At 47.3% G+C, this 25,143-nt stretch overlaps 1 protein-coding gene across 1 annotated transcript in view; it reads right to left on the bottom strand.

The window, feature by feature from the left end:
- Positions 1-949: 949 nt before the first annotated feature.
- The window catches only part of LOC147710108 (E3 ubiquitin-protein ligase TRIM39-like), a 286,153-nt gene continuing 261,959 nt past the window's right edge, over positions 950-25,143 (bottom strand). Inside the window, exon 7 of the mRNA XM_086920808.1 lies at positions 950-2,331. Coding sequence (XP_086776934.1) covers positions 1,802-2,331 — 530 coding nt within the window. The 3' untranslated portion in view covers positions 950-1,801. The remainder of the gene's footprint in view (positions 2,332-25,143) is intronic.

Below are 25,143 nucleotides of genomic sequence, written 5' to 3'. Positions count from 1 at the left end.
GCGAACAAGGAATTTGACAGGTGCAAAGAAAGGTTATGCTTGAAGTCTTAACAAAGTTGTGTTTGTTACTGAAGTGAATCTCTATGAGCTGTGCCTGTCAGCGGAGAAAATGTTGTCTTGGCAGGCAGAAGAGAAGAATGATTCACATTGTATTTTATTTTAACACAGCTGTGCCTGTCAGCGAAGTGAAGGTTGACAGGCCATGGAATAAGGATTAAATGAAGACCCTTTTAATAGTTGTGCCCGTCAGCGAAGTAAAGTCTGACAGGCAGGTCATCTCCAGAATTTTCCCTTTTTAAAAGTAACAAGACATCTTGTTGTGCTGGCGAAAGCAGTTAAACTCTATTTCAAAGATTAATTGACCGTTTGGGCCAAACCGCGTTGTGCAGAAGATGAATAAACATGTAGGATAGTCTTTTGGTTGAATGCGCAGGCGCAACTCGTTGCTCGCATCATTGAAATCAGCTGCTAAGCAAAAGCGTCTCGGTTCCTAAGAGACACGATGTTTTCAGCAGCATAGAGAACAACTATTAAGTTTAGTGCGCAAGCGTGACTTGAGGTTTGGCGCATTGACATCAGCTGCTAAACAAAGGCCTCTCGGTTGCCAAGAGACGTGACGTTTCAGCAGTGTAGGCAGCGGTAATGACGTAGGCGTAACCTCAGCAGTGTGTGGAATTTTTTGTAAAGGCTTGCGCTCCGGCTCGCACGGTGTAAATTAATTTAAAGTCTATGAATTTAGTTCAAAGTTTTATATCATGAAAGGCGCGCAGGCATATCCGGAAGAAAACAAAGTGTCACACAATACCTTAGGGTTGAGAAGAAATTTGAAGATTCTCGCTTAGGTGAAGATTATCAAAGGGCTGCTCCAGAGTTAGGACGACATCAAAGGAGGGGAGAGGGTCTGTTCCAATATCGTCGCCAGTGAAATGAAGTACGGGATTCAAGTTTAGAATCGATATGGAGGTTTATTCATGGAAAACAGGAAACAGGTAAGAGAATACGAGCAAGTAACAGCAACTGAAAATCTCAGAACTCTAGAATACAGAATCCAATGACACGCAGGCCATTCTGAACATAACAACATAGGTAAGATTACACCCTTGTCACCCATAAACCCATACCCACCCAACCCCAAATAGTCAAAATAGGTAATGGAACAGGGAAAGACCTGGCAGTGAAGGGGTTCAAACTGTACAAGGGAAAGAGATGCATAGTTTCATGTGAGGCTTCTGGTTGTCATGGCAACATGCTGGAGGGTCCTTGTGAAGAAGTTTCTTTGCAAAGTTGGTGTTTGAAGATTCTTTGGAATGTGGGAGTTTAAACTGGGGGTGACAGTTTGGGGGGGGGGGGGGGGGAGAGACACTCCACACATCTGGTCTGTTGACATTTATACATTAATAAATCTAAAAGAAATAAACCTTCCTTTCCAGTCACTGGAGTCACTTCCCCCTCCTAAGAAACTTTATTATTTGAAAGCGGCTCTGCTTGTTCTCCTGGTCACATTGTTATCGCTGCAGAAGGGGGGTAGGAGGGAAGGATTAGGGGCAGAAGCTCCCTGCAGCTCTCACACCAGCCTCAGCTCCGCTCCTCTCCTGTAGGGGGTTGGGAGGGAAGGATGAGGGGCAGAAGCTCCCTGCAGCTCTCACACCAGCCTCAGCCCCGCTCCTCCCCTGTAGGGGGGGTGCGATGGAAGGATGAGGGGCAGAAGCTCCCTGCAGCTCTCAACCAGCCTCAGCCCGCTCCTCCCCTGTAGGGTGGGGTGTGCGATGGAAGGATGAGGGGCTTAAGTTCCCTGCAGGTCTCACACCAGCCTCAGCTCCGTTCCATAGAGATAGACGAGACCGAGACAGAAGATTGGGAAGAGCCTCTGTGTGAAGGGGGCCTGCGGGAAGGAGTAGAGAAGCTCCATGGAGTCAGCATTGTACAGGGACAGCCGCCCCCCTTCGTAGTCCAGATACACCCCCAGCTTCAGGGGCTCCTCACGAGGCGACAGAGAGATCTCAGTGGAGGTGTGAGCCCAGTACTGACCCTTCCGCCCCTGCACAGCCCAGACTCCCACCTCAGGTGACCATGTGATCAATCCCTTCCTGTTCACAGACTCTGCTGCGACCCCCACATACCACGTATCCCCCTCCTGCAGCAGCTGCACCTCCCAGTAATGTCTGCCGGAGGTGAACCCCTCGCTCCCCAGCACACAGGGCCAGGAGTAGTAGGTGAATCTCTTGGGGGTGTCCGGCACGTACAGTTCTCTGTCTGACCGTCTCACTCGTCTCCGCCCCTCACACAGGAGGAGGCAAGGATGAGCTGTGTAAGGATCCAGAGTCACCGTCACTGCAGAGAAGAGAATCACAATTAGAGATTTAATGACACAAAGAAAGGCTGTATTACTGCTTCTGTTTTACATATGATTAATTTACAACACATCTGGAAGGAGCACGCGGCGCTAGAGAGTGCGGCACTAGACTGATCACTGCAATAAAGCCCGCAGCACTAGACTGCTCACTACACTAAAGCGCACGGCACTAGACCGCTCACTACACTAAAGCGCACGGCACTAGACTGCTCACTACACTAAAGCGCGCAGCACTAGACCGCTCACTACACTAAAGCACACAATCATCCAGAGCACACACTAAACCAAACAGCACACTGCACTACATAGAGGACATTCTACAGCACAATACACTGTACCACACAGAATACTACACTACACAACACTACCACACAGAATACTACACTACACAACACTACCACCCATGACACATACTACACTATGTTTATGTTTATATGTGTTTGTAAAGCGCTCGATTGCCGGGGCGTCTTGGCGCTGTGACGTGTGGATGGAGAAGGGACCTCATGGTGACGGCCTATGGGGCTGTAAACAGCCAGGTTTTGAGACTCCTTCTGAAGAGCTGAAAGTTCGGTTGAAGCTTCATGGAGAGCGGCAGTTTATTCCAGAGCTTCGCCGCACAGTGTGTTATTGTTCCCCCCCCCCCCCATCTTGCCCTCCTGATCTTTGTAGCTTTAATAAGACCAAGATTAGCTGACCTGAGATTGCCAGGGGAACATATATTAAGAAAAGGTCTTGTAAATCCTGGCCCCCCCCGCCATGAATTGCTTTGTGTACCAGACTTAAGGCTTTGAAATCAATGCGTTGTTTGATGGCTAGCCAGTGCAATGCTCTAATGCCGGCCGCAGTCGGCTGTCCTCTAGGAATGCCCAGGAGAATTTTCACTGCGACATTTTGCAGAGACTGCAGTTTTTGTAGATGGCATTTGTCGATTCCCAAAAATAGAGCATTGCAATAATCCAGCTTGGATAAGAATAAGCAACCATCACTGTCTTTTGTAACTCTTGCGGGATGTATGGGAAAAATTTTCTCAGAGTTTTCAAAAGAAAGAAACACGAAGAAATGAGGCTGTTTACCTGAGGGCCAAAGTTCAATTTTTTTCATCAAAGATAATCCCTAGATTTCTGACCTCTATTGGACAGGGGCATTTTCCGGCTTCCGTTGGTCACCAGGACTGATTCCACAAGGGCCTGCCTAACCCAAATTCCATCACCTCAGTCTTATCTGTGTTTATTTTCAGATAACTCTGACTCATCCACACCATAATCTCCTTGAGACCGGTGTGAAACCTGGCCGCTGTGGTCTCTGGCTGACTGGCGATAGAGATGACAAGTTGAGTGTCGTCAGCGTACGAGACCAGAGTAAAGCCATGCTTCCTGACAAGATTCGCCAGAGGGGTGACGTAGATATTAAACATGGTCGGGGAGAGGGCAGACACCTGCGGAACGCCACAAGGGAGGTGGAAGCTGTCCGAGCTCATATTTTCCCAGAACAGTCTCTGCTCTCTTGCCTCCAAAAAGGAGGATAGGAGGGCCAAGGCGGTTCCCTCCACCCCTATGTCCCCCAGCCGCTGGACCAAGATGGTATGATTCACGGCAGATCAAGGAGCACTAGAACCGCTCTCCCCCCCTCATCCACCACCCTGCGGATCTTTTCAGTGGCAAGAATTAAAGCTGATTCGGTTAACACACAAGGCATACTACATTAAATTATGCTATCATACATGACGCATACTACACCACACTACCACACGAGGCATACTACACTACATCACACTCCGACACAAGAAGCATGCTACACCACACTACCACACAAGGTATACACCACTACATCACACTACCACACATGAAGCATGCTACACCACACTACCACACGAGGTATACTACACTTCATCACATTACCATACATGAAGCAGGCTACACCACACTACCACATGAGGTTGACTACACTACATCACACTACCACACATGATGCATGCTACACCACCCTACCACATGAGGCACACTACACTACATCACAATACCACACATAAAGCAAGCTACACCACACTACACCACGAGGCATACTACACTACATCACACTACCACACATGAAGCATGCTACACCACCATACCACACGAGGCATACAACACTAAACCACACTAGCACACATGAAGCATGCTACACCATGCTACCACACAAGGCATACTACACTACATCACACTACCACACATGAAGCATGCTACACTACACCTCAGTACCACACATGAAGCATGCTACACCAACCTACCACATATGAAGCATGCTACCACACGAAGCACACTACACTACATCACACTACCACACATGAAGCATGCTACACCAAACTAACACACAAGCCATACTGTGGAAAATTAGAAAAATTGATGTACATAAGCGACGTTCATTTCCCTTTTCCCACTCCTCTCCCTGTAAGCACCATGAGTACCATAAAATATTGACCGCATCACTCCGCCAGTAAAAGCCTGTACCCATATGTACATAACAGCATTCTAGGCACCCTGGCCTTTTTTCCCGCTCATTAGAATCACCGGCTTCCCTTCTGCGCGTATTTGAACCCCCCCTCTCTCACATGCATAGACCATGAAACCCTCTCCCTCTGCGCGACCCTGCCCTGAAAGGCAACCCTTCTGCTTGACCCACGCAAACCCCCCATTTCCTCTTGAAGAGGCATCCTTTGCCTCAGCTGACATAGCCCTCCCCAGCTGCACCTGACTGCCCCCGCTCTCTCCTGTACGGGTCATAAGATCTCTCTCTGTGCGACTCTGTCCCTGTGCACACCCTGGCTTCCCCCCTCCCCTTCTCCCTCACACGGGCAAGTCATAAACCGTCTTCTTCTGCAAGACCCTGTCCTTGGGAGTCACGGCCGCGCCTGACCAGCACCTCCTTTCCTTTCATGAATAACCCCTCTGTTAGTAAACCCTCCCTCCGCGATTGACTGTCCACACATGTCTGAGGTCATCGCCTAAGCCAGGAGATACTGTTTACTGCTTATTGTATGGAGTCACTCCTCTTCAAAGGACCCACTATTGATCCTAGCCACCCCACCCCCTGGGCTACGATCAGGCGCACACATCCTAAAAATTGGCGGAACACTCAGCTGCGTGATTACCCTCCCCTCTTATCAGCAGGTCAAGGGTCCCTATTGTGAACATATGTGGGGTAGGATTGACACGAGGATTATGGGGATGTCTTTTCCTTGTTTCACAATATCGTGATTGTAATGCCAAGTATTTTGTAAGGTATAAAAGACGATGTCTCAGCTCACTTGTTAGAGCACCTCCCGATGACACCTTGTTTCGTGTCGGAAATGACAGGCTCTCCTCATGAGTAATAAATCCTGTTCTTGTGATTCCTGCTCCCAGCGCCCGTCTCTTTATTTGGTAACTATTCAGAATGGGAACTAAGAGGCGCACAGCGCCAGCAGCCTGGGCATCGATGGTAATATGGGCTCCTGTTCCACAATTGGCGTCCCAACGCGGGGTCCATCAGTGACATAAGGTCCAGTAAGAGAGATCCAGACGATGAGGTGAACATCTAAATGATCGGAGTATACCTGCCTTGAGAGGGCCCTCGTCCGGCTGCCGATTGAATGAACTTCACCGATTCTGAACGGACCTCTCTCGAGTGATCTACTGTCCTGACTGGAATCCCACAGGACTGCTGCGGTAAAATCATGGAGTAAGAGAACGATCGGGCGCTGGAAGGAGGAAGGCGAAGAACTGCCCACACGGTCCGGTCCGGGTAAGGTCGCGTAAATGCGACAAATTGTGAAATGATTGTTTGATTTGGATAATACTAGTATTACTCTTTTGTTGGTACCTCTGGAGATTCACCGTCTGCAAACGGAGAAACAACAGGCTCTCCCTTTGCAAGCAGTGAAGGATAGGTAACGCAGACTTTTGCCCCCGTTGTAATCCGTCGTGCCTATCTTCCTCCCCCACTGTTTCCCGAACTGTTGTTCGTGGATTATTGTCTGGAGATTCTCTGTCTACAAACAGGGAAGAACAAGGTCTCTCTTTGTAGGTAGCGAAAAGGTAGGTAACGCAAACCTTTAACACGTCGTACCTACTTATTCTCCCCATTGATTGTTTGATTGACCGTACATTAAGTGTTCGGTATTGGTTCTTTTGAGGTATTCACCGCCTGCAAACAACGGAGAATAGAAATATTCTGTCTAGTCTTTGCCCGCCGTGATAAGATAGGTAGTGCAGACTTTTGTCCCCGTTGTAATCCGTCATGCCTATCTTCTCCCCACTGATTGGTAGCCTGTTTAGCCCGGACCGCTTATTAGAGATGAACCATCCAGCTCCACTGGAGGGCACACCTAATAAGGACATGTTCATTAAGTGTGGACTAGTCGCTATAGCTTATAATAGGTTATGGCATAAAAATACAAGAAAAAGAGTTGAGCGAAATCAGTAGGCCACTGATGAGTTATCAACTTCGCTAAAAATAAAATAAGAAACGTTAGAAATAACCCGCAATAAGAAACATAAAAATGGCGAGGGAAGACAAGCTTGACACCAAGGCAGCCACGAGGTAGCTAGGCTCCATTGCCTATTCCTGCTCCAAACATGTCTGCCTCATTGCCCGCCACGCCCAAATAACGGTCACATGAATTAGGAACAAACCAATAGGTACCTACCCCCATTCCGGAAGCTCCCGAAATGCAACAGGTCCGCGGTTACGCCCATCCGGAAGGCGAGGCCTCGATACGTGCAGGGCTCGGCTGGCCTCAGTCGGAGGGGGAGGCTGTAGGGTGGACGGCCCGAGGAATCGTGGAGGTCTCTCCCTTTCCCCTCTTCTGCTGCCCTGCAGGCCACAGGGGGGGGGAGCTGTCTTGCCTCAGCCACCGACCACCCCCCACCCCCTCTCTTGCCTGATCTGGCCATCGACGAGGACCGGAGCCAAGGCGAGGTCGGACAACCCTGAGAGTTGCAGGTAGTCCCGCCACATGACCACGCCTGAGAGTTTCAGGTAGTTCTGCCACATGTCAAAAAAGGGGGGGATGTCTTGCCTCAGCCACCGACCCCCCCCCCATCTTTAATAGCTGGCACGGCCAATACCGAAGCGCTGGAGCCGAAGAACGGCGCGGGGTCGCTGGAAGGGGGGGCGGCGCGAACGACCCTCCCCCACCTCCCTCCAGGTGGAGGCTTCCAGCGACACCCCAACGCTCTTGCTTAAAGAGGGTCCACATCGAAAAGCGGTCTTTCGCCCGGGACGGGCACACGCCCCATGCCTTCTCTCCTCAACTTTTAAGATTCTATGAGAGCCGGGGGGCCCCCCGACCCCTCCGCATGGGCGCCACCGTCCCCCTCACTGGGAGTCGCGACATCGGCGCACTCCTGCCGGTGCCAGCCTCAGTTTGGAAATGACTAAAATCCTGCAAAGATACAGATTTGTTCAGTTCCGGTGGAACACCAGAATGACCCGGTAGGAAAAGATTGTTGCCTCCCTCCCCACTTTTTGACTGATGATTCATATTGTTAGTCTGCCACCCCATTACGAAAACTTTTTGAACTGCCAAAAGAGGTTCTGGTCCAACCACGAGTCATTGGAGACATTCTGACTATACTGGAACCTGCCTGACCTCGCCCAAAATGGCGCCGATACACGAAACGAAACTTTCAAACTCCCTGTTCACCCGGATTGCTCAAATCTTGATGCTCCGAGATATGTATGCACTTTTTGGACAATGAAAGTCGATAAGATGGATAGTGATTATGTGCTTAGAGAAGAAAGCAATGTAAGACAGATATTGATCATGTGTTGGGACAATGAACTGATTTAGGGTGGGTACTAATTATGATTGGGAGCAATGAATTGGTGTAATGTAGGCACTGAGTGAGCATTTGGATAATGAATTAATGAATTAATTGAAAAACTGAATTCTTGACATGCATCATGCTTGCCCTGTAGGAAAGTTCAATACGATTTTATTGCACTGCTGCACTTTATGCAATGAACGGCCACCAACTTCGTTCCTCTTATGTACAGTTCCAGTCTGCTCCGTGGCCGGTCCACTGGGTTGTAGGCCCGTATTTGTACATCAACACTTTTTATTAAAGGTATTTTGAAAAAGAAAGTATAATTGTAGCGGTTGCATTAATGAGTTTTGAATGTATTACTACTGTGAGCGAAGAATAAGTATGATTAAGGCTGAAGGTTAAAAAGGGCCCGATATTTAGCAGCTACATTATGTGTCACAGGCAGCCGGAAAAGTGTTTTAAGACGCCCTTAAACGACACCACAGAAATGCCACCTGACCGCCACCCTTGCACGCAACCTAAAGGGGTCGCGACCAAGTGACTCATGTAGATACGCAGATCGTCAATGATTATCTATCTGACACTACTGGTCCCACTGGGCTTAAACGCCGAGATGGTAGAGAAATGCACTACATTGAGATAGGTCGAGTATGTGGTAAGTAAAAACATTTTCGGACTACTGCATGCTGATGTGGTTTGAATGCTGCCCCCACCCCCCTTCTTTCTCCTCCCTTCTGCAGATCGCGTCGGAACGACGACTGAAGTGTGGAAGAGCGATGATCAAACAACCGACGAAAAGGGAAGGAGGGAATATGAGCATAGCCCTTATGTTGATGAGTTTTTAAAAAAAAGACGTAGACTTAGACATGACTGTTCCTCCTTAGAATGTAGCGACTGGGAGGATGGACTGACATAGAAACTTGACGGGTACTGTATGGCGAAAATTGACTCGAAATAGCATGTTAAATAATGTAACTAGACGTTTGACTAGATAGGGAAAGGACAAAGAAGAGTGCCGGGGTAAGGATTACCAAGGCACCACCCGTCTGGGAAGTTAGGAATGTTGCTGATGTTCAAAATGTACCGCCTCCTTCTCACACTCTTATAGATATAACCAAGCTGTCCGACTGTTCTCCCGATCCATACCCGCCGTTGCCTCAGCCTGGAGAACTTCCCACCAAAGGAAGAAACTGAAAAAAAAGGTTTAAGATCCAACCGTGGGTAAATAGCCCCACCAGGTCAATTTCTGACCGGCTGACCGAGGCGTAAGTATTGGCAATTGAGAACGTTCGCAAAGATAGCAAGCGAGAGGGAAAAGGAGGGAAAGGTAAAAAGAGCTAAGCACGTAGGTAAATAGGATATTAAAGATACGCAGGATATAAAGATAGATCTTTCTGGCTAATATTAGTTTTATGTTTTGTCGTGAATGTCTTATATATGTAATACATGTACTGTCTTCCTTCGTCTGAAGTTTGTGTGTGTGTACTGTAGGGATTTATGTCCTCCCTCTGTTTGCGTCTCTCCGTTACCTGACCCCCTGCTGTTCTGTGTTGTGAGCGCACTAAATGACCTATTTTCGTACACGTCTCTCTCTCTCTCTCTCTCTCCCCCCCCCTTATCTATCTCTCTCTCTCTCTCTCTCTCCCTCTCTCTCTCTCTCTCTACATGTCATACGTGCACCGAATGGCTCGTTTAGATTGCGGACGACTCTCACTCTCTATGAGAGTCTCCCTATTTCCTCTTCCTTTTTGTGGAAAAATTGTGCCCCACCGGCACCAGTCTGATTGACCGAAACTAAAATGATCGTATCTCGCCATATTACTACCTCTCCTTTCTGCAAAATGAATGAACTCGAATTGGCTGAGAAGGAAAGGACAGGTAAGACGACTAAAGTCCCCCAATCTGGCCTTTTACAGGGGAACTGTATGTCAATGGCACCTTATTTTTTAGTTCATCAGAGACGAACGCCAACGTCAAGATTGACCCCCAATGCCCAGATTGCCCCACCCCTTTGCACCCAAGCGCGAATGCCCGAAGCATCCCCGCCCCACTTGATTGACCCCAGCTGCTGTCCCGGATATAAACATGATGACCATGAGTAACTGTCGTCCCTCGAGAAAAACCTGTTTTACCCTGACTCTCGATGATAGCGCCCCCGCCCTGTTTGAAAAGGTTAGCCAGCCTTGAAGGGAAATGTTAGACCGTTAAGGCTCAGGTTAGAAAGACGAGTCTCCCTGGAGGTTCCGAAATGTTGAGTTTGATGAAATGCACAGTTGATAAGAGTCTGACTTTTCTCCATATGTGACATGAATAGACGATGAATAAAACTTGGCATGAACTCAGTAGGAATGCTGACATATGCACTGCTTGGTAATGAACCTCTGACTGTGACCGATGAGCGTATCTCCCAAGTGCGTAGGATTGAGGGAAGAATTCACATGCATAAATGTCTTCTCCTGACCAGTTCTCTAAAGCTTGTTTTGTACCTATTCAAAGATTTACTATCACCGGAGGAGAAGGGTCGGACGTGACGTACAGCCTGGCTACAGATCTTGAGACACATATGACCTCGACCAAAGGTGGAGCTGCAGAGCAACAAGATACGGGACGAGACAACAAATACAAACGTGGAAAATGAAACTTGACGGGCTGCCCTGAAGCCCTCAGTCTGCTAACCCACGTGTGCCTGAAGCCTCCGTCCCCCTTTTCAAGCCCGATTGATGGGCCTGCCTGCTTGTTATCCTTTGCTCCCTTGGTCCCATTGGTGTGTCCCAGGAAATCTGACCCCACTCCGCCCTCTCTCCTATCGACTATTTGAACAACACACCCTCTTTTCCATGTGACTTCTTGCCAAAAGGAAGAACAGCATTCAGGTGGGAATAGGGTGTTGCCACGGAAATATAGGTGCCGAGCATAAGGCGCCACTAAAGGGATTGGTTAGGGAACAGGACTGTGGTCTAACAGCAGAGGACAGACCGCACCTTGCAACGCGAAAGGTTAAATACGAGCTGGACCTATAGCTCCACCGCTGGTGCTCAACAGCGCCAACTGAAGGACACGGACTAGAGCCTACCAGTGATGGCTCACTGCTAAAAAGACACTGTGACGAAGAGATCTTGCGTATTGAACTGAATTCCGCCCTCAACTACTTGGTCAAAATGTTCATTGGTCACATTTTTAAGTCAGAAACATTTATGCTGTGTAGTGCGTTTGAATGTTAGGAACTCGACAAATGCAATTTCCTATGTGCTGCATTCTGCCCATCACATCAACTGTCCATGATTATATGCCAAATGTTAGTATTGACAAATGCTAATTCTTCAACCGCGCCTGTTTATATGTACCCCCATCAATTACAAAAATGAACTCTGTTATGTAAAAAGGGGCGACTGTGGAAAATTAGAAAAATTGATGTACATAAGCGACGTTCATTTCCCTTTTCCCACTCCTCTCCCTGTAAGCACCATGAGTACCATAAAATATTGACCGCATCACTCCGCCAGTAAAAGCCCGTACCCATATGTACATAACAGCATTCTAGGCACCCTGGCCTTTTTTCCCGCTCATTAGAATCACCGGCTTCCCTTCTGCGCGTATTTGAACCCCCCCTCTCTCACATGCATAGACCATGAAACCCTCTCCCTCTGCGCGACCCTGCCCTGAAAGGCAACCCTTCTGCTTGACCCACGCAAACCCCCCATTTCCTCTTGAAGAGGCATCCTTTGCCTCAGCTGACATAGCCCTCCCCAGCTGCACCTGACTGCCCCCGCTCTCTCATGTACGGGTCATAAGATCTCTCTCTGTGCGACTCTGTCCCTGTGCACACCCTGGCTTCCCCCCTCCCCTTCTCCCTCACACGGGCAAGTCATAAACCTTCTTCTTCTGCAAGACCCTGTCCTTGGGAGTCACGGCCGCGCCTGACCAGCACCTCCTTTCCTTTCATGAATAACCCCTCTGTTAGTAAACCCTCCCTCCGCGATTGACTGTCCACACATGTCTGAGGTCATCGCCTAAGCCAGGAGATACTGTTTACTGCTTATTGTATGGAGTCACTCCTCTTCAAAGGACCCACTATTGATCCTGGCCACCCCACCCTCTGGGCTACGATCAGGCGCACACATCCTAAAAATTGGCGGAACACTCAGCTGCGTGATTACCCTCCCCTCTTATCAGCAGGTCAAGGGTCCCTATTGTGAACATATGTGGGGTAGGATTGACACGAGGATTATGGGGATGTCTTTTCCTTGTTTCACAATATCGTGATTGTAATGCCAAGTATTTTGTAAGATATAAAAGACGATGTCTCAGCTCACTTGTTAGAGCACCTCCCGATGACACCTTTTTTCGTGTCGGAAATGACAGGCTCTCCTCATGAGTAATAAATCCTGTTCTTGTGATTCCTGCTCCCAGCGCCCGTCTCTTTATTTGGTAACTATTCAGAATGGGAACTAAGAGGCGCACAGCGATTTTCAGATAACTCTGACTCATCCACACCATAATCTCCTTGAGACCGGTGTGAAACCTGGCCGCTGTGGTCTCTGGCTGACTGGCGATAGAGATGACAAGTTGAGTGTCGTCAGCGTACGAGACCAGAGTAAAGCCATGCTTCCTGACAAGATTCGCCAGAGGGGTGACGTAGATATTAAACATGGTCGGGGAGAGGGCAGACACCTGCGGAACGCCACAAGGGAGGTGGAAGCTGTCCGAGCTCATATTTTCCCAGAACAGTCTCTGCTCTCTTGCCTCCAAAAAGGAGGATAGGAGGGCCAAGGCGGTTCCCTCCACCCCTATGTCCCCCAGCCGCTGGACCAAGATGGTATGATTCACGGCAGATCAAGGAGCACTAGAACCGCTCTCCCCCCCTCATCCACCACCCTGCGGATCTTTTCAGTGGCAAGAATTAAAGCTGATTCGGTTAACACACAAGGCATACTACATTAAATTATGCTATCATACATGACGCATACTACACCACACTACCACACGAGGCATACTACACTACATCACACTCCGACACAAGAAGCATGCTACACCACACTACCACACAAGGTATACTCCACTACATCACACTACCACACACGAAGCATGCTACACCACACTACCACACGAGGCATACTACAATACTCCACACTACCACACATGAAGTATGCTATATCACACTACTCCATGAGGCATACTACACTACACCACACATGAAGCATGCTACACCACCCTACCACACGAGGCATAGTACACTACATCACACTACCACACATGAAGCATGCTACATCACACTACCACACGAGGTATACTACACTTCATCACATTACCATACATGAAGCAGGCTACACCACACTACCACACGAGGCATACTACACTACATCACACTACCACACATGAAGCATGCTACACCACCATACCACACGAGGCATACAACACTAAACCACACTAGCACACATGAAGCATGCTACACCATGCTACCACACAAGGCATACTACACTACATCACACTACCACACATGAAGCATGCTACACTACACCTCAGTACCACACATGAAGCATGCTACACCAACCTACCACATATGAAGCATGCTACCACACGAAGCACACTACACTACATCACACTACCACACATGAAGCATGCTACACCAAACTAACACACAAGCCATACTACATTAAATTATGCTATCATACATGGCACATACTACACCACATTGCCACACGAGGCATACTACACTACATCAGACTACCACACATGAAGCATGCTACACCACACTGCCACACAAGGCATGCCACACTACACCACGCTATCATACATGACGCATACTACACCACACTACCACTTGAGACATACTAGGCTAAATCATACTCCCACACATGAAGCATTCTACACCACACTGCCATGCAATGCATACTACACTACACCACACTACCACACGAGGAATACTACACTACACCACGCTATCATAGATGATGCATACTACACCACACTACCACACGAGTTATACTACACTACATCACACTACCAAACATGAAGCATGCTACACCACCCATGAAGCATGCTACACTACACCACCACACATGAAGCATGCTACACTACACGACACTACCACACAAGGCTGCCTACACAACATCACACTATCATACATGACGTATACTACACTGCACCACACAGAATACTACATTACACCACACAGAGCTATATCGCACACAGTACTACACCGAACACTGCGGCAGATCGGGCACTGAACTAGTCAGTACACTGTATTAGATGGTACAGAGTGAGAGCTACTAGATGGTATACAGTACTAGCCAGTACACTGCATTAAGATGGCATAGAGTGACAAAGCTACAAGAAGGCATACTGTACTAGTCAGATGATGATGATGAATTTATAAAGTGCAACTAATATCCTGGGGTGTCTAGACGCTACCTACAGTGCATTCGGTACAGAGGGGGGGTAAACCAGTTACACCAAGAACAGCCAGGTTTTGAGGCCATTCCTGAACTTGAAGAGACTGTTTTCATTTTCAGAGTGCTGGGTAATGAATTCCAGTGGCTTGCCGTTGTTACAGTGAAACTCTTTCCCCCCATTGTACCTAGCTGATTCCAGGTACAGTTATGTTTCTGAGTGAGGCCGATCTAAGGGTTCTCACTGGGGAATAGGGTTTCAAAAATTTCGTCAGCTGTACTGGCCCCATGTTGTTAAGACATTTGAAGGCGATACATAGTGATTTAAATTGTATCCTCTTGGCCACTGGGAGCCAATGTAGTCCAATTAGCGCCGGAGAAACAGAGACAAACTTTGGGATGCCTAGCAGTAGTCTAACTGCTGCGTAGTGAGCTGTTTGAAGTCTGTTAATGCTGCGGTGTGAAGCACTGGAGAGGAGGGCATTACAATAATCAAGTCTTGAAGAAATCAAGACTGATACCACAGTCTTTCTTAAGTTCTTCGGGATTGCCGGGAGGACTTTCCTCAAGATCTTCAAAATGAGAAAGCATGCTGAGATGGTGGCATTGATTTGATTTTCAAAGGTCAGCTTAGTGTCAAAGAGGACCGTGAGATTTTTTTACTTTAGATACAGGCTTAGGCAGCAGACCCCATTGGTCAGGCCACCAGCTGTTGGTCCAAAAGGAGGGGTTGTTCCCCAATAGCAGGACCTCGGTCTTGGACGAGTTCAATTTCAGACTATTGTCTGACATCCACTTAGCTATGTGGCTCATACATTCCCTGAACCTAGTGGCCGTTTGGCTAGGCGAGCTACTTACTGAGACGATGATCTGTGTGTCATCTGCATATGACACAAGGGTGAATCCAAAGCTTCTCACTAGATTAGCTAGCAGGGTGACATAAAGGTTGAATAGTGTTGGGCTAAGGGAGGAGCTCTGGGGTACCCCTCAAGGCAAAACAAAGTGGGGGTGATACCATTTTACCCAACGCCACCTCCTGCAATTGTTCGGACAAAAAGGAGCTTAGCAGAGACAGTGCCTTGCCCCTGATCCCAATGGTATATAGCCGGTCCCGGAGCAGCCCATGATGAACAGTATCAAAGGCTGCTGACAGGTCCAGTAGGATCAGTGCCGCGTTCCCACCTGCATCCAAGATCAGCCTGAGCTCCTCAGTAGCTCCGTTGAGAGCTAATTTGGTGCTGTGCTGAGCATGGAATCCAAATTGGGAAGGATCTAATAAGTTCTTGTCCTTAATAAAGGCTGAGAGTTCGATATTTATTGCTTTGCTGTAACTTTAGCAGGAAATGGGAGTCTAGAAATCGGTCTGTAATTAAGTGGCTCCTTAACATCCAGATTGGGCTTCTTTAGCAGCGGAAGTATTGAAGCTCTCTTCCAGTCCACTGGGAAAAGTTCTGCTCTGAGGATTAAGTTAAAAAGCTCAGTGAGGGGAATATAATTTCTGTCAAGATATGCAAAATTTGGGGGACACATGGGTCTAAAGGAGAGCCTGATTTGGTGGCGGCAATAAGTGAGGTAGGTTGTTCAATTGTCAGTGTATTAAAATGGGACAAAGTGGTGATATCTGGATCGAGGGCACCTAGTGGAGTAGTGGGTGCAGCTGACTGGGTTATGTCAGTGACACTCGCCAGTTGGCCTGGGCTTTTGTCCTGCTGCATGAAAAGTTCAAAAACCGATTTGACCTTTTGCTGAAAACATTCTGCTAGAGCATTGCAAAAGTCTTGACTCATACCTGTGTTGGGTGTAGCTGGTAATTTAGCAAGATTTCTGACTGTGGTGAACAGGGCTTTAGGACATCTGTTAGCTGCCAGAAGTTTCTCGTAGAAGTAAGTAGCCTTTTCTTTAAGGATTCGTTTTTTGTAAGTCAGCAAGAATGCCTTATACTCAAGTCTGGTGGTTTTATCATCATTGAGTCTCAACTTTCTCTTGAGTTTGTGGCATAGCTGCTTCTGAACTTTTAAGGCATCAGTGAACCAGGGTTCTGAAGGAGTTCTCTTAGATTGTCGAAAGTCTTTGGGGGCGCTAATGATGTCAAGGACGAGTCAAGCCAAGAGCGATATTGCTCCGCAGCCTGATCAGGGTCCCTAGCCAATGTTGGCATTGTTTTGTTTAAAATTAAGGTTAGAGATCTTGCCTCTACTTTCTTCCACGGGCGGCTAACATAGTATTCACTGGGGATCTTAAACTTATTTTTTGGTGGTCGAGTAATTTCAAATAGGACGGCTTTGTAATCTGACCAGATCAAGGGTGTCACTCCAGTCCAACTTAGCATGGGGGTGTCTGAAAAGATGCCAACTAGACAATGCACAGCATTGTTGTTGGAATCTTAACAATTTGGCACAACCCTGAACTATCCATAACATCAAGAAGTGATTTAGTATCAGGATCATCAAGTTTTTCCAAATGGAAATTAAAGTCACCCAACATGGTCAAATTGAGGTGATCAGTTTTATGGGCTAACATGGTGCCCAGGTTATCTAGGAAGGCAGCCTTAGATTTCGGCGGGCGATAAAGTAGAATTCCATTAAAGGAACATTGTCCAAACAGTTCAATTCTAAAAACAAAAGCTTCAGAGTCTTCACTCTCCTTATTTATTTCTATACAGGACTTAATACTGGATTTAAGGATGAGAGCAATGCCCCCGCTTTTCTTCCCTTCCCTGTCCATTCTGTGAATTGTATACCCAACCAGTAAGGCCAGTAACAGATCCGGGTCAGAGGAAGCCTCTGCCCAGGTCTCAGTGTTAAAAGAGATTTCAATGTGGTCGGCCTCCACAAACTCTCGAAATTCAAGAGCGTTTTTGATCAACAGTCTTGCATTGATCAAGGAGCATGCACCTCCACTAACTTGTGGCTTTAGTTTGACCTTGTTTTGATTACTAGGTGCAGTACATAGTGCTTTCAGGCCACTTTTTTTTTACACGTTCTGCCCCCCTCTGAATTTTGAACAACTCAAAAATCGGTCCGGAGTAACTCTTACCCGCCCCTTGCAGATTGATGAGTTCATCACGACTGTTTTGTAGATTAGAATGATGTTTCGAGGAGTCTGGTCTAAAGCCGCCAGCATGGTTTGCGCTGGGTGCCTTCCGAGCACTGACGGGTGCAAACGGGCTTGCCTTAGGCGTACTTTCGGCACGCCCGCTGCGCGTTGAGGATACCGCCCATCGCAAGTAGTGGCCAGGTGTCCTGCAATAGGCTGAAACGTAGCCCTCTCACAATATAGCGGGACCGGAAGTGAGGTGAGCGTTCTACTCTATGGGTCAACTCTCTCTGCAACAAACAGGAGCAAGCATTTGCAATGCAATAGGTCTAGTATTTATGTAAGTTTGAGCTATTGGCATTGTAAATGACAATGCCTTTTTTATGATTTGGTTTTTAAAAACAAATAAAAGGCATTGCCATTAACAATGGCAATAGCTTAAAATTCTGTAAATGCGAGACCTATTGTATTGCAAATGATTGTTTTCAATGGGTGTCTAGCATAGTTTCTTGTTGGGGTGATTGCGGGGGGTTGAAGGGGGATATTGTGCAAACTACATCCTTGCTAATGGCACACATTATTACCACCCTGAGGTGTGCACGAAGCACCCCACTCCCACAAACAGCACTGCATTTTTAGGTGTGCTCTTTGGTTTCTTGGCCCTCGCGGGCCCCAGACCCTGTTTCGGTTGAAAGAATGGGCACAGTATGGTGGGCTGATATTTGAAGTAAAGAGGATGTGGCATGCTTTGCATTAAGAGGGCTCGCGGCAGAGTTTGATGTCACAATAAACAGGTTGGTCTTTACTTGTTTATGCAGTATAAGCATGTTAGATGTGTTGCTAATGTGGCTCAGGAAAATGTGGTTGTGTAAAAATGTTAGTGTGTGCTTTTGATTGGATAGCCTCGTGACCATAGTGGTTTGTTTTGCAATTGATTCATAGACCAGATTCTTATAAAGTGCTACTCAACCCAGGAGCACATTAGCGCTGATCTGTAAAACACAGTAAAATCAATATAAATTACAAAACAAAGAAGGAATATGCTACTTACCAGTATGCATCTGTTCTTGGCATGTAGGGCTGCTGACATTCATATCTTGTGCATAGATCGCCGCCTAGTGTTGGGTCCGGATGTTTGCACCTTGTTGTCCTGGAAGAGTCTTCGAAGTATCACGAGATAGGTGGCTCCTCCCCTGGACTACAGTGCCATGGGCATCTTCTCCATCCTCAGATTGTTTTTCGCCATTGTGGCAGAGATGGAGATAGGAAAGTAAAAGATGACCATGTGAGTGTATGTTAAGAAGTAACTCTGCAGCTGCAACAGGCACCGGGGGGAGGGTGGTCAATATGAATATCAGCAGCCCTACATGCCAAGAACAGATGCATACTGGTGAGTAGCATATTCCGTTCGAGGCATGTGGGCTGCTGAATTCATTTCTTGTGCATAGACTGTATAGCAGTTTCTCCTCTAGCGGTGGTCGCCTGCACCAGCTGCAGTAGTTTGAAGAAGAGTTTTAAGGACAGCCTGCCCTACAGCAGCTTGTTGCTTAGTTTGCACGTCAACACAGTAGTGTTTAGTGAAAGTGTGTGTGGTAGACCATGTAGCTGCCCTACATATGTCTTTTACAGGAATATTCCCTAGGAAAGCCATGGATGCCCCCATCTTACGCGTTGAGTGTGCTTTTGGGGGAACTGTTAGAGTGCGCTTAGCTTTTTGATAGCATATTTGAATGCATTTAACTATCCATCTGGCTATTCCCGATTTTGAGATGGGATTTCCTTTATGTTGTGGTGAAAAAGCTACGAATAGTTGCTTTGTTTTCCTGAATGATTTAGTCCTGTCAACATAATAGAGCAGAGCTCTTCTCACATCTAGTGTGTGTAGGGCTCTTTCAGCCACTGTCTGCGGGTTTTGGAAGAAAACTGGCAATTCTATTGACTGGTTGATATGGAACGTAGATATAACCTTTGGCATAAATTTAGGGTTAGTACGAAGGACTACCTTATTGCCGTGTATCTGCATGAAAGTTTCTTGAATGGTTAGAGCTTGTAACTCGCTCACTCGCCTGAGGGAGGTAATTGCAATTAAGAATGACACTTTCCATGTTAAGAATTGTAATTCGCATGAATGGAGTGGTTCAAATGATGGTCCCATAAGTCTGGTGAGTACTATGTTTAAGTTCCACACTGGTGAAGGTGGATGTTTTGGAGGGATGATTCTTTTAAGTCCTTCCATAAAGGCTTTGATAGGTGGTACTCTGAACGGAGACATGTGTTTTCTGTTTTGGAGGTATGCTGCTATAGCAGCTAGATGTAATCTTATGGAAGAGTATGCTAGATCGCATCTTTGAAGATGTAACAGGTAGCAGATAATGTTTTGGATGGAAGCAACTAAGGGATTGAGATTTGGGTATTATTGCAATAAATTACAAATCGTTTCCATTTTGCTGCGTAGCATGTTCTAGTAGTTGGACGCCTTGCCTCTTTGATAATGTTCATGCAATCTGGAGGCAAGTTAAGGTATCCGAACTCTAAGACTTCAGGAGCCAGATCGCTAGGTTCATCTGATCGGGATCTGGATGTCTGATTTCTCCATGGTTCTGAGTTAATAGACGTGGCGAGAGGCGCAGTCTTTGATGGGGTACCACAGAAAGTTCTAGGAGCATTGTGTACCATGGCTGTCTTGCCCATGTGGGAGCAACCAGGATCATTGTCAGTGACTTTTTTTTCTTCTTTTTTTTTGCAGAGTTTTATATAGCGCGAACTAGACCCGAACCGAATCAGGTATCAGAGCGCATTACATAATCTCCCATTCGTGTAGCTGTTGGCTGTGTCTGCTTAGCAGATCCGCTATTTGATTGTCTTTCCCTGGTAGGTGTTCTGCGAGGAGAAAGATGTTTTTGGGAATTGCCCACCTCCATATGCTCTGTGCTAGGTGAGACAGCTGTATAGAGTGTGCCCCTCCTTGTTTCTGAATGTAGTACATGGCTGTCATGTTGTCCGTCCGGATTAACACAGCGTTGTTGTACAAGTATTTCTGGAATGCTTTCAGTGCTAGAAATACTGCTAGCAACTCTAAATGGTTGATATGCAGTGTCTTTTGTTTTGTGGTTCAAAGCCCTTGGACTGTGTACTGAAGTAAGTGGGCTCCACAACCTGTCAGTGATGCGTCTGCTGTTAGTACTATTTGTGGAACCGGCTCTTGGAACAGTCGGCCCTTGGAAAGGTTTGGTGGGTTCCATCACTCCAGAGAGTTGTAAGCGCGACTGTCTACCAACACTAGGTCTTTTAGTTGTCCCTGAGCTTGGTTCCACTGCCGTGCTAGGCATTCTTGTAATGGGTGCATCTGGAGTCGGGCATGAGGGACATGAATATGCAGGAGGCCATCATGCCTATGAGCTGCATGAACACTCAAGCTGGCAGAGTGTGCTGTGGCTGAAACTTGTGAATCAGAGTTTGTATGTTGGCTATCCTGGCAGGATTTGGATATGCCTTTGCCACTGAGGTATTTATTGTAGCTCCCAGATATTGTTGTATGTGGGATGGCTGTAGATGAGATTTTAGGTAATTTATGGAAAAACCCAGACTGTGCAGCAGCTGAATTGTCTGAGATGTGTGGCTTGCACACTGTGCGGATGATTTGGCTTTTATGAGCCAATCGTCTAGATATGGAAACACATGTATGTGTTGCCTCCTGAGGTGTGCTGCCACTACAGCTAGGCATTTTGTAAAAACCCTTGGTGCTATAGTTACCCCGAAGGGGGGAACTTAGAATTGGTAGTGTTGACCTTCTTTTGTGAACCTGCAATATTTCCTGTGAGCTGGATGTATAGGTATGTGAAAATATGCATCTTTGAGGTCTAATGTAGCAAGGAAGTCGCCTTGCTGGAGTAACAGGAGTACTTGTTGTAGAGTGATCATATGGAAATGCTCTGAGAGTATGTATTGGTTCAGAGGTCTGAGGTCTAGTATGGATCTGAGGGACCCGTCCTTTTTGGGAATTAGGAAGTATAGGGAATATACTCCTGTTCCTTGGTGGTGAAAAGGGACTGACTCTATGGCTCCTTTTTGTAGCATGGACACAACCTCTTGTAACATTGTGATGTGTTCTTTGGACATAGGACGGTGTTTGGGTGGTATGTTGGGTGGAGAAGAAGTGAGTTCCAGGCAGTAGCCATACTGGATAATTTGTCTCACCCACCTGTCTGTGGTAATGTTGTTCCAGACTGGTAGGAATTGTTTTAATCTGCTTCCGACCGGTGTTGAGTGGTCTGGAGGGTCACTGTTTGGTGGCGGTGGAGGCTCTGGTGTTGTTGCCGCCACGTCCTCTGCCTTTGTTATTATTGCCTCTGTAACCCCCTCTGTTTGAGCCTTTATTAAAGGTGCTCTGGGTGTTACTTTTGAATGTTGATGAATTTTATGATGTGTTGCCTCTCCCTGAGCCTCTGAAGGAGGAGCGACGAAAGGAACTTCTGGATTGTTGAAACTGAAGTGCGCCCATAGACTTAGCAGTTTCAGTATCTTTTCCAAGATGGTATCAACTGCTGGGCCAAACAGGAAATCTTGGTTAACTGGTTGGTTAAGAATGGTGGATTGTACTTCGTTCTTAAAGCCGGAGATGCGTAGCCACGCGTGCCGGCATAGTAATACGCTAGTATTAATGGACCTAGCTGCTGTATCAGCTGCGTCAAGTGCACATTTAACGGAAGCATTTGTGATAAATTTGCCTTCCTGTATTAAGTCGGTAGCTTTCTATTTGAAAGGGTCTGGAAGGTGTTGTAGTAGACCTTCAAGCTCGTCATAATGTGCTCTATCATAGCGTGCTAATAGAGCCTGTGTGTTTGCAATCCTCCAGGAATTTGCTGCCTGTGAGGCTACTCTTTTGCCTGATGATTCTAATATCTTTGACTCTTTGTCAGGAGGGGAGCATCTACTGTTTGTGTATTAGCTCGTTTTCAAGCGTTTGCTACCACAAGTGAGTCTAAAGGCAACGGTGACCTAATGTAAGGAGGGTCTACAGGGGTTGCTTTATATAATTTCTCAATCCTAGGATTGAGTACACACGCTCTGGCAGGGTCTTTGAATATAACTGGCGCGTGTTTGAGTACCCCTTTTAACATAGGAAGGGTCCGTACACTCTTTTCAGAAGTGGGAAAAGTGCCGAATAGAAAGTCCTCTTCTATATGGTCAGTGTGCATGTCTACACTATGGTATTTTGCTGCCCTATCTATTAATTGGTTAAAGACAATGGTGTCGTCGGTAGGCGACGGCTTTGTAGGGTATGGGATGGTGTCAGGGATGGGTTGTGGTTCGTATGTATCATAAGGATCATTCTGGTCAACCCATGTGTCATCCTGTACATCTTGATCCTCATGTTCTACAAAGGTATCTTGAGGATCTTCCCCCATGTTGTCTGCCTCATCATAGTTGGAATGTGCAGGAGAGTAAGGCACAAAAGGCATGTTAGGAAAGAAGGGAGGAGGAGTAAAAGGCTTTGAAGGAGATGTTCCAAACAATACTTTCTTTGTAGGAACAGGTGAAGAAGTGTCAGTGTCTAATGGTCTCTTCTTCTTGTGGTAAACTGTAACGTGTCCTGTTTCAGGGTCTATATACAGTTTAGGTTGATCAGCGCTCACTGGATCAGGATGGAAGAGTTCTTCCTCGACTGACCTTGGTTTGGGCGCCGATGGTTTAGACTTAGGTACTTGTTTGTGAGTCGTTGGCTCGAGGGCCTTTGGCTGTGCAGCTTTTTTCGGCTCGACTGCTCCCTGGTCGGTGACCTTTTTTGGTTTGACGACTTTCTTCTTCGACGTCTTTTGTTGGTTCGGCGACCTTCTTTGGTTCGACGACCTTCTTTGGATCGACCAGTTTTTTCGGTTCAATAGCCTTTGATGGTTGAGCGTGTTTCTTGTGCTCGATGACCTTTTTCTTCAGCTCGATGTTCTTTGTCGAGTCGAGGGATTTTTTCGGGTCCATAGGCTTTTTAGTGTGATCTTGTTTTTGTGGATCGACACTCTTTTTGGGCTCGACGGCCTTTTTCGGGTCGACAGGCTTTTTAGTGTGCTCTTGTTTTTGTGGATCAACACTTTTTGGGCTCGACTGCCTTTTTCGGGTCGACAGGCTTTTTAGTGTGATCTTGTTTTTGTTTTTGTGGATCGACACTCTTTTTGGGATCAACGGCCTTTTTCGGGTCGGTCGGTTTTCTCGGATCGTCAACACTTTTTGGATCCGGGCCCTTTTTTGGATTGGTGGATTTTGGCTCGAAGACTCTCTTCGGTTTGACGGCCTTTTTGGGAAGAGCGTCGCTCGGTCCCGGGGTAACAGCAGGCTTGGGTTTGGTCTTCGGAGCCGACCCGGAAGGCGGGGTCTCTGAAGGAGTGTGTCGATCTCGGCTAAGGCCTTTTGGCGGTGCTTCGACCGGAGCCTTGTCCTGAGGTGGAAGCGCGGTGGGGGCTTTGGTACTCATAGTTTGCCCCGGTGGGATCTGGTCATCGGAGTCCGACTGGTCCTCGACGGTGACTATTTCAAGGTCGGAGTCCACCGCTTCTAGGAGGTCGTGTTCATCATCGAAAAATATTCTCCGGTTCCGGTGCTTGCCGCTGCATCTCTCGTCTAGCGGCCCGTCGGTTCCGGATCGTCGTCTTCGAGCGGAACTGAGCACACGCTGCACAATTTTCCTTGTTGTGCTCGGGTGATAAGCACTTGTTGCATACTGTATGTTTATCAGTATGCGGGAACTTGGAGTGGCATTGTGGGCACCTTTTAAACGGGCTCCTTTCCATCAACAGCAGGCCTACGTGGCGTCAAAGAGGCCCAACGGCCCGCGTCGACGACCGGATCGAGATGGAAAGTTTGATCTAGTCAAGGGGAACCAAGCGAGGACAATATCGTCGATGTAGAAGGCCTTGTGGCCTTAGAAAGTTGTAAAGTTTCGATTCCGAAGTTGGAGTAGAGGAGTAGCATCCGAACCCAATGGCGGAAAAAAACAATCTGAGGATGGAGAAGATGCCCATGCGCACTGTGGTCCTCTGCCAGGCTTGGAAAGCTATGCCACGCTGCCCTGTTAATGCCTTTCAGCTATCCTTCTATTTTAGTGAACTCCATCAACTAAGTAAGTTCTCCACAGGTTAACCTTGTCATTTGTCAGCAGAGCCAGGCCCTACTGACAAGGAATGCACCGCATCCTAAGTGTCTCTCCGGCTGGAGTGGGGGTGGTGACTGCCCCCTTCTCCAGGCTGTGAGGAGATTGGTAATAATTCCAGATCAGGCCTGGTGGGTAGAATGCCTCTTAGCTCTCTCCAGTAAAGACCCGTTCATCTTATCCTAACTTGTGTGATAGGTGTGGGCGTAGTGGGTATTGTGCCTGTGAGTGCGAACTCCACAGAAAGTGTTTGTCTATGTGGACATAACCAGGGTGGATAGTACCACCTGCATGTTCCTGTGCTCAGGAACTTCTACCAGAACCAAGAACTCCTTCCTGTTGGGTTGGTGAAGGTTGCTGTCCCGTTATTTGCTTACAAAAGGATCCCTGTCTCTCCATGCCCTCTTTTTGCCCTCTTTCTGTCAGTTACGTAGCAAT

The sequence above is a fragment of the Lissotriton vulgaris genome, chromosome 5, assembly GCF_964263255.1.
Source record: "Lissotriton vulgaris chromosome 5, aLisVul1.2, whole genome shotgun sequence".
NCBI lineage: Eukaryota > Metazoa > Chordata > Amphibia > Caudata > Salamandridae > Lissotriton > Lissotriton vulgaris.
This window is presented reverse-complemented; position numbering and strand designations above follow the sequence as displayed.